This window comes from Arachis ipaensis, chromosome B05, assembly GCF_000816755.2.
Source record: "Arachis ipaensis cultivar K30076 chromosome B05, Araip1.1, whole genome shotgun sequence".
NCBI classification, from domain to species: Eukaryota; Viridiplantae; Streptophyta; class Magnoliopsida; order Fabales; family Fabaceae; genus Arachis; species Arachis ipaensis.
Window position 1 is genome coordinate 25,234,500 of NC_029789.2, and position 9,615 is coordinate 25,244,114.

General features: G+C 32.1%; 1 protein-coding gene across 2 annotated transcripts; it reads left to right on the forward strand.

Moving 5' to 3' along the window:
• Positions 269-6,106, forward strand: LOC107643375 (putative potassium transporter 12). Of its 2 annotated transcripts, none has more exons than XM_021123416.1 (9): positions 269-806; positions 1,127-1,355; positions 1,432-1,680; positions 1,954-2,004; positions 3,108-3,368; positions 3,928-3,980; positions 4,089-4,203; positions 4,526-4,762; positions 4,995-6,106. In XM_021123416.1, exons 1-9 carry the CDS (start codon positions 558-560, stop codon positions 6,032-6,034), a joined length of 2,484 nt encoding a protein of 827 aa, XP_020979075.1. In that variant the 5' UTR covers positions 269-557; the 3' UTR covers positions 6,035-6,106. The 2 variants fall into 2 exon arrangements, with proteins under 2 accessions (XP_020979075.1, XP_016202487.1); XM_016347001.2 differs by having other exon boundaries at positions 270-806; positions 4,508-4,762.

Sequence of the window (9,615 nt, forward strand, 5' to 3'; positions counted from 1 at the left end):
AAAAGCTTTTGAAATATTTTGTTTATCAAAACAAATTATAATATTTGACGGTAAAAGTTATTTTGATTTTTTGTTTTTTCATATTCCTAAATCACTAAATAATTTTCTATTGATATTATGAATTTACTAATTTAGGAGATACAAAAAATATTTGGATAGTTTATCCTTTGAGGTAATAAAGTAATAATAACGAAGGACTTGTGCTGGAATTATACTAGGTCCTTTCTGACAAGAAAAGTCCAGCAAGAAAACTAGTGCAAAAGAAAAATGAGAGACCCATCTTGTAGGGTCTAAGGTGCCACTCTCATCACATGGCATCTTCCATAAAAACAACATACATATTAGTCTTGTCCATGCTGCATTCAATCATTCATACCATCACAAAAATTAAGCATTGATCCACCTATGGTTTGTACACTTGTCTTCATTTCATTTGTCACACAAATTTGATTAGTAATATTATTTGATCACTAACTCCTTAGTATATTAGACCCAAGTGAGTTTATATTATAAGGTTTCAAAGATTCAGACAATTCACTTTGGGAGTTTGGAGAGAAATGGAAGTTGGTGGGGTTGAAGAGAGCAATGCGAGATTGCTGGAAAGTGGAAGCAATGAAGGGAGTAGTATTGAGTCAAGGTGGGTTGATGGCAGTGAAGTGGATACTATGGAGGTTCCTGCATGGTCAAATGAGGGTAGAGAAGGGTATGGATCAGTGAGGAGGAGGCTTTTGAAGGGTCCCAAGAGATTGAATTCTTTGGATGTTGAAGTCATGGCCATCGCTAAGAGTCAAGATCAACACTCCAAGGTGATTTTGTCATTTTTATGTTTCATGCATGTTTGTTCGTTCTGCATTTTGGGGCTCAAGTTGATCCTTCAAGGATTCAATGAAATCAGTTTTGTTCTTCAATGGTCAATTTCTCGTTAATTGCAGTTACTTGGTACAACACTTCTCTAATGAGCTTGGTATTCATAAGAACTTGAAGCCACCATTTCAATATCATTGATTTTGTTGCTTGTATCCGCCGTCCAACAATTTGAACATTTAATAATTCAAGTGATGCATAATTTCAAATAAACCTCTCAAGTATACAGTTGAAGACATAAATGTATTTTAATGTAAATCAGGATGCTTCACTTTGGCCCACTCTTGCATTAGCATTTCAGACTCTTGGCGTGGTATATGGGGACATGGGAACAAGTCCTCTCTATGTTTTTGCAGATGTCTTTAGCAAGGTTCCGATCGAGTCGGACGTTGATGTCTTGGGGGCCTTATCACTAGTAATGTACACAATAGCTCTTATTCCATTGGCAAAGTATGTTTTTGTTGTTCTCAAAGCAAATGACAATGGAGAAGGTAACAGATTTACTTCCCTCTAACCATTGTTGTAGCTAAATTCCACATTTATTATCATTGAATGGTTCAACTGTAGGAGGAACGTTTGCGCTATACTCCTTGATCTGCAGATATGCAAATGTGAATATGCTTCCGAATCGTCAACCAGCCGATGAACATATCTCTAGTTTTAGGCTCAAACTCCCCACTCCAGAAATGAAAAGGGCTTTAAACATAAAGGAGACTTTGGAGAAGAGCTCATCTTTGAAAACCTTTTTGTTATTGTTGGTTCTGCTGGGAACTTCCATGATTATTGGAGATGGTATTCTAACCCCAGCAATATCAGGTACATAATAAACAACTTTTTGACAAGCACAGAGAAGAGTTATGGTGACATATTCTACTCTTTCAAAGATGAATGCTCAATGTTCATATGTTCATCAGCACACTTTTTGTATTGTATTTGATGTATGCATTTGATCAAAAGTAATTCGCCATATTTCCTTGGAGTTTTAATTTAATGTTTATCTTATTCCAAAGTTGAAGTAAGATGTTGTGAAGAAAATATGGTTTGTTTTGCAGCTTAATTTTAACCATGATACTTCTTTATTTGTTGCAGTGATGTCTGCCATAAGTGGGCTGCAAGGTGAAATACATGGATTTGGTACAAGTGGGTACATTTTCCTTTTCTTTCTAATAATTTGATTTTTTTTTTTTTTGAAAGAAAGATAGAAGTGAACATACATATAGTTAAAGTTAAGAGGAAAAAGGGTCAACAAAAATTAGGGGTTGGAAGTTTGTGAAGAAATTCCAATTTGTATTTTATTTAGCTTTAATTACTCTGTTAATCTTTATAATCTCACTCTAATTTTAATTGGATTCTTATAGTTGAAAAATTTGTAATTAGATTTCCATATTAGATGAAAATTTATAATTAAATCCTTACTAGTTTTATTTTTGAGCAATGCTAGGGGACCAGCAACATTTGTGATTGGTAGTTATCAACTAGCCATCAATGATGATTTGATGGTGTGAGATTGGTGTAAAATTTCATCCAATGGCTCACCTTTCTCTGCTGGTTACATGCTGGCCAAAATGCAATAAAATTGCTTGCCCCCTAGACTTTTCTTTTATTTTTTCCAAAAGAAAAAAAAATCGTAATAATCCGAGATTATTTACTTTTAGGATATTCCATAATTTATTTTACGTCAAATACAAAAATGAAAAAATGAACATTCCAATAATATTTTGTATTTTTTAAATAAAAAAAATTTTGAGGGACCTAATTGAATTTTTTTTCCTAATATAGAAATTCTATTACAAACTTTTAAACTATAAAAACTTAATTGAAAAATTGGTAAAATTTTAAGAATGGACAAAATAATTAATCATTTTATTTATTATAACGAAAATGTTTGGTAACCAAAGAAAATTAGCCAAAAACAGGCATAACTTGTTTTATTTAACATTCATTAATTGTTGCAACAATTAATGAATGCTAAATAAGGCACAAAGCATCAATAGTTACATGTTACTTTGGATGGAAATTCTTGTGGTTGGTGCATCCTACCATGAGCAGGGTGCACTTTGGCTAAAAGTAGAACAAGCATGGTCTTTCTGAAAAATGGCTAGTCAACATCTCTTCTCGTACGTTGGATTTTAGAAAGAGGAGTCAAATTTTGCAGCCTTGAACTGTTTATAGAAATGGAGGCATTATATGGATCAAAGGTTAATCATTTTGACTTTGGATGTTTCTACTTTCTAAACTTGCAGATTCAGTGGTTCTTGTTTCAATAGTAGTCCTGGTAGCTTTGTTCAGCATACAGCGGTTCGGAACTAGCAAAGTTGGCTTCATGTTTGCACCTATACTTGCTTTATGGTTCTTTTGTCTTGGTTCTATTGGAATCTATAATATAGTTAAGCATGATATTATGGTTCTGAGAGCAATTAATCCGGCTTTTATTTTTTACTTCTTTAAGAAGAATGGCAAAAAGGCATGGTCAGCTCTTGGTGGTTGTGTTCTTTGTATTACAGGTAATATTTTTATTGCTTCAAACCTTTAACAATGTAGTTGATTGGCATAATTTTTTTATGGTGACTACTCACATAAAGTTGTCTTCATATGAAGATGATAGTTGAGAACTGTTGGATGGTTTGATATAATTGACTAAATTGTTAACTAAGGGTTCTTATCTATCATTTTCACGTGAAAGCAATTTCGTGCGTGCAGTCACCTTTTTTGACATAGTTAATTGGCTATAAAGATGGGAATTCCCTTTCTTATCACAAGAATATGGTATTTCCTTATTGATTCATCTCATTAGTCTGCATGCTATATTGTACATCTTCTCTATTTGTATAGATCACTATTGAGTTTCAGAATTGTGTTCCAGAAATGAGATAACAGGTTTATGCAGTTAAAACAATGCAAAGTTGGTAGAATATGTTAATGATTTTGTGTCACATCTAATTGAATTTGTGGTTTCTAAACATTGATGAAGATTTTGTTCTTTGCAGACTTATTCAATGTTGAATTAGTATTTATTTTGTCTCTTAAATAACTAATTCAGTGACTTACATATGTTGCTTGCAGGCGCAGAAGCAATGTTTGCCGATCTTGGTCATTTTTCGGTACCAGCGATACAGGTATGTGAAAGTGAAACCTTTTGAAGAGTAAACCAAAGAGTTTTCTTAATTAAAACTCTATAAGCATTTGAATTTTTCTTTAAGTTTCTCATACAATTTTCTATGCAGATTGCCTTTACTTGTGTGGTATTTCCATGTCTCCTCCTTGCTTATATGGGCCAAGCTGCTTTTTTGCTGAAGAACCCTACATCATATGCAAGAGTATTCTATGACTCTGTTCCAGGTAATATTTTCTAACACAGTGCTAATTGCGTCTACTTATGAGACATTTGTTCAACATACTTTCCATTCCTTAGTGGTGGTCGCCCTCGAGTTTGCAGTACATTTATAAATCATGATAGGTGTACACTAAAATCAGCCACTAATATAATATAAAATACATATTAGAATACATTAAAAATGAGTTAAGTAATACATGTACTTATACACAAATACATTGGTGGCTAAATTAGAACGACCATCATTAGGGAACGGAGGGAGTAGTAATCAAATTGGTACATTATGTTTGCATTTTCCATGTGACATAGGAAGTCTTTTCTGGCCAGTGTTTGTGATAGCCACACTTGCAGCTATGATAGCTAGCCAAGCAATGATATCGGCTACATTTTCATGCGTAAAGCAATCTATGGCTTTGGGGTGCTTTCCTCGGCTCAAGATAATTCACACCTCGAGAAAGTTCATGGGTCAAATTTACATCCCTGTAATTAACTGGTTTCTGATGGTCATGTGCATAGTTGTTGTCTCTATCTTCCAAAGCACTACTGATATTGCAAATGCTTATGGTAAAGTTCTCTTCATCTCATCCTCTAGGACTATTCATTTCTCTTTCTCTTTTATGGTTTTAGAGTGACAATTTGACAATTGGTCTTGGATTTACCCCTGCCTCTCTTATCTGTGTTTGATTCTATTCATGATCGCAACAGCAATGTTTGGAAATAACTGCATTAATCAAACAAGGTGATATTGGTTAACTTGTAACATTTTTTCTCCAAATCTTATTGCAAACTTATGCAGGCATTGCTGAAGTTGGTGTCATGATAGTTAGCACAACCTTGGTGACACTAGTAATGCTTCTAATTTGGCAAACTAACTTGTTTTGGGCATTTTGTTTCCCAATTGCATTTGGATCGGTGGAGCTCATTTACATGTCGTCCGTCCTATCGAAAATCTTCGAGGGCGGCTGGCTTCCACTCGCCTTCGCCACCTTTTTCCTCTCCGTGATGTACACTTGGAACTACGGGAGCGTGTTGAAGTATAGAAGTGAAGTCCAGGAGAAAATTTCCTTAGACTTGATGCTTGAACTTGGATCAAATCTTGGAACGGTAAGAGTTCCGGGAATTGGATTGCTATATAATGAGCTTGTCCAAGGCATTCCTTCAGTTTTTTTACAGTTCTTGCTGAGTCTTCCGGCCCTTCACTCGACCATAGTTTTCGTCTGCATTAAACATGTTCCTATCCCGGTTGTACCTCAAGAGGAAAGGTTTCTATTCCGAAGAGTTTGTCCGAAAGATTACCATATGTTTCGCTGCGTCGCGAGGTATGGCTATAAAGATGTAAGGAAGGAGGATCACCATGCATTCGAGCAACTTCTCATCGAAAGTCTGGAGAAATTCTTGAGAAAAGAGGCTCAAGAAACTACCATGGAAAGCAGTAACTTAACTGAGGAGGACATGGACAATGCATTGGTGAAATCCAAGGATTCTGATAACAATAATGTAGCTGAGGAGCTAAGGATTCCATTGATGCATGGCCAGAATAGTTCCGAAGAAACTGGAACTTCAATCACCGAGGAAGCCCCGACAAGTTACATGTCATTAGATGAAGATGATGGTATTGAATATGAGCTTTCGGCACTTAGAGAAGCAACTGCATCAGGGTGCACGTATCTTCTTGGACATGGTGATGTGAGGGCCAAGAAGAACTCCTTGTTCTTCAAGAAATTGGTGATTAATTACTTCTATGCATTCCTTAGAAACAATTGCAGAGGAGGCACTGCAAATATGAGAGTGCCTCATACAAATATCATTCAAGTTGGGATGACATATATGGTCTAATTACTTATTTATCATACTTTACTTATGCAACCTCAATTTGGTTATCAATGATTGGTAACAATGACATTCACATTTGTATATGTGTAATTTATCCTAAGAACTCATATCATATTTGCATATTAGTGGAGAAAATTTTTTGGTGACTAAAAAAAAGGAAAATATTAGGGGTTTAATACTTTTTATCGATATTATTTAGAAAAAGTATAGGCAAACAATAAAAATATTAAACAATGTGAATAATGGATATATCGGATGTTCAATTCACTAGGCGGATGGTTATTCTAATATTAAAATTTAGGTGAATATTTTGGAGTGTAGTGTGTTTTACTTGAATTTAGGCAATTTTAGGGCCTGTTGTTCATGTTGTTCAAGAAAGTTATTGATTACCTAGCATAACCATATTATTTAATACTTAGTTAATGCTTTATCTTTATATTATTGTAATTTAAGATTTAAAGTTTATAATTTAAAATTGGGTAAAGTACTAAATTGGTCTTCTACATTTGGGTGTAATCCTGTTTTGATCCTTAAGGTTTAAAGTGTCCTATTTGAATCCAAAAAAATTTCATTTAGCTTTAATTTAGTCTCACCGTGAGCTCAAAGTTAAATAATTAACGAAATGTCCTACATAACAGTAGTACAAGAACATGGTCGATAATTTAGAGAATAAGTACAAGCATCAATATATTTATTTATTATTTTTCTTATAATTTAAATGAAATATTTTCTATAAAACTAAGAAAAATGATAAATACATGTATTGATGCATCTACGGTTGATTTTGTACCTCTAGAGCTTGTACTTATTCTCCAAATTATCAACCTTGTTCTTATACTACTGTCATGTAAGATATTTTATTAATTATGTAACTTTAATTTCACAGTGGACTACATTGATGCTAAATAAATTTTTTTTGAATTTAAATAGGATACTTTAAACTTTAAAGACCAAAACAGAATTACGTCCAAAGATAAAGGACCAATTTAATATTTTATCCTTTAAAATTTAGTACTTAATTTAGTATTGACGAAAAATAATAAATTTGTTGATTTTATTAGATCTGAAATATTTTATTTTATTCTATTTTATTTGCACCAAATATTTTATGTTTAATAGAATCTGATGTGCTTTTTATTGAGTTAGGAGAATCTGATGTGCTTAGTCATTACTCATTGGTCAACCGGCAACCGGAAGACTACTCAGTCCCCAACAGCTTTCTGTTTATGGGCCAAATGTGTGTTGATCCATTTATTTTATAATTTGACTATAAAGCCCACAGTTTAAAAGGCCACTTTCAAACAAAAATGACAACTACTCTTCAATTAGGGTTTAGTAGAGAGAGCAATAGATGCTCAGTCAAAAAAGAAATGGAGACAGGGCTTATATGGGATTAAAAAGAAGTTAAGCATGAAGGGTTTTGTTTTGGATAAACCTCACCAAATATTATTAGTATCCTTTTCAAAAGATGAAAGATATATTATCCTAGCCCGTTTAATTTGTATCTAGTTTTTTTTCTTTTGGGCTTTAACCAGTTTCAATACGAATTACCAAATCAAGATCTTTGTAAATTTTGTTCCAAAAATAAAAATTTCCTCGTAATTGAATTTGAGTGGTGTACCTCAAAATAAAGGTCTTTTTATCTTGTTCACCAACAAAAAAAAAAAAAGTATTTTTAGCCCCTTTTTCCCTTTTTTTTTTGAGATTCTAAGAATTAGAATAAGTAAGCTGGTTCAATCGGATTAATTGGTAATAAATTATTAAAATAGTCTAGTTCAAGACAAGAAAAAGTCAAAAATTAATTAAACAATTAAATCGATATGATTTTTTAACAGTTAATCGTATTATTTTATTATTTTTTTAGTTGAATTTCTAAACCTTTTAACATCTACATTTATTGATTCAATGATTTATCCAGTTTTTCAAACTTTATTGAAATACTATTAACAATGAAATGAATTTGTTTATCACTCGGCCAACTTAGAATTTGCCAATAATTTGGAATATAATAATTTTGCTCACAAAAAAAAAATTAATAAAGAAAAACACTTCAACAAAAATAAAACAATGTTTAAAATTTAAATATATGTGTTCTTTTTTCGGTAAGAGAATTAATTTCTTAATTTGCATCCCTCCTAAGAAGTACTAGATTTTTTTAATAATGTCGGCACGAAGAAGTGCAATTTACTTGAGGATATGCCCATAACTGGTAGGGCATGTTTCAAGTCCTTGTCAAGGGCACTTCGGTATTCACTCTGTCTATGATACTCATGCAATATATAAAAATAATATAATTATCACTATTAAATACAAAAGGACAAAATGGTTGCCCATGAGATTACACGTTTGGTTATTTATCAAACCATCACAATTGTCTGATTCTTTGGTTCTTCATCATCTTTATATTAATATATAATACTAACTAACACATAGCTTTCACATAACTCTTGCATATCTTGATATTAGAAGGGTGCTGGAGTTCTCGATTATTGAAAAATCAAATGAAAAAATATAAAATAAAAAGACACAATATTTAATTTAAAATTTTAAAGTGTTAAATTAATAGATTTTTTATTTTATATTTTTTTTATTTTTTTTATTTTTTCTGATATATGACTAATTTTAGGCATTTTTTATACTTACAACATTAACAATAGCTAAATTAGATATTGAGATCATTTAGATGAGTATATTTATTAATTAGCAGGATCATTATTACATAATATGAGTGGTTGAACTTTCATGTCTTATTTGCTTAAACACTTTGATGTGTTCAAATATCAAATTCTATACATCTTGTCCACTTTTTTGAGCTGTTGATTGGAGAAAATGAAAGCCTCCAATCTAGATTCATGCTTATGGATAGCTAATAATATGCTAATTATATGCAGCTTATTAGAACCTAGTTTGTTTCCATTTTTATTTTTAATATTTTTATTTTCAGAATTTTATAAGAAATTGAACAGTAAAAATAACAAAATCATATTTTATTAAAATTAAATTAAAAAAATGATGAATCTAGAGTCATATTGTTATAACAAATTAAACCCCAACACTTGATGAGGAATCAAATAGAAATAAGTAACCATCACAACTAAAATACAAATTAAGAAAAAGAAAAAGGAGGGGGCTATGGATTAGATGTACATAAAAACAAGAAAGATAAACTCTAGCATTTGGTCCCTTAGTGTGTAGAGACTAGAGAGTACACGATGAAACGTGTATAGTTTTCCTTCAACCTTGGGTTTATAAATGGCATCCAAGTGGAATATAAAAAATCTGAAAAGAATAAAATGAATAACTCAGAATTGTGATAAATGTTGTGTATGTCAGCCCTTGAAGCCACGTATAATAGAAGGCTGATCTATTTGTCTGGTATATAAAATTGCCTGAGATCCATGATGGTGATAAGAGAGTTGAGAGAAGATTTAGAGAAGAGGTATCATGATGGTATGAGAGAGAGAGAGAGAAAATGTGACATCATAATACATGTTCTTAAAAAGATTAATTTCTTAAGGGTTAACAGTTTCATATGTCAACTTAGACTTCAAAAGATTAATTTCTTAAATTAGTCTTTAAAAAAT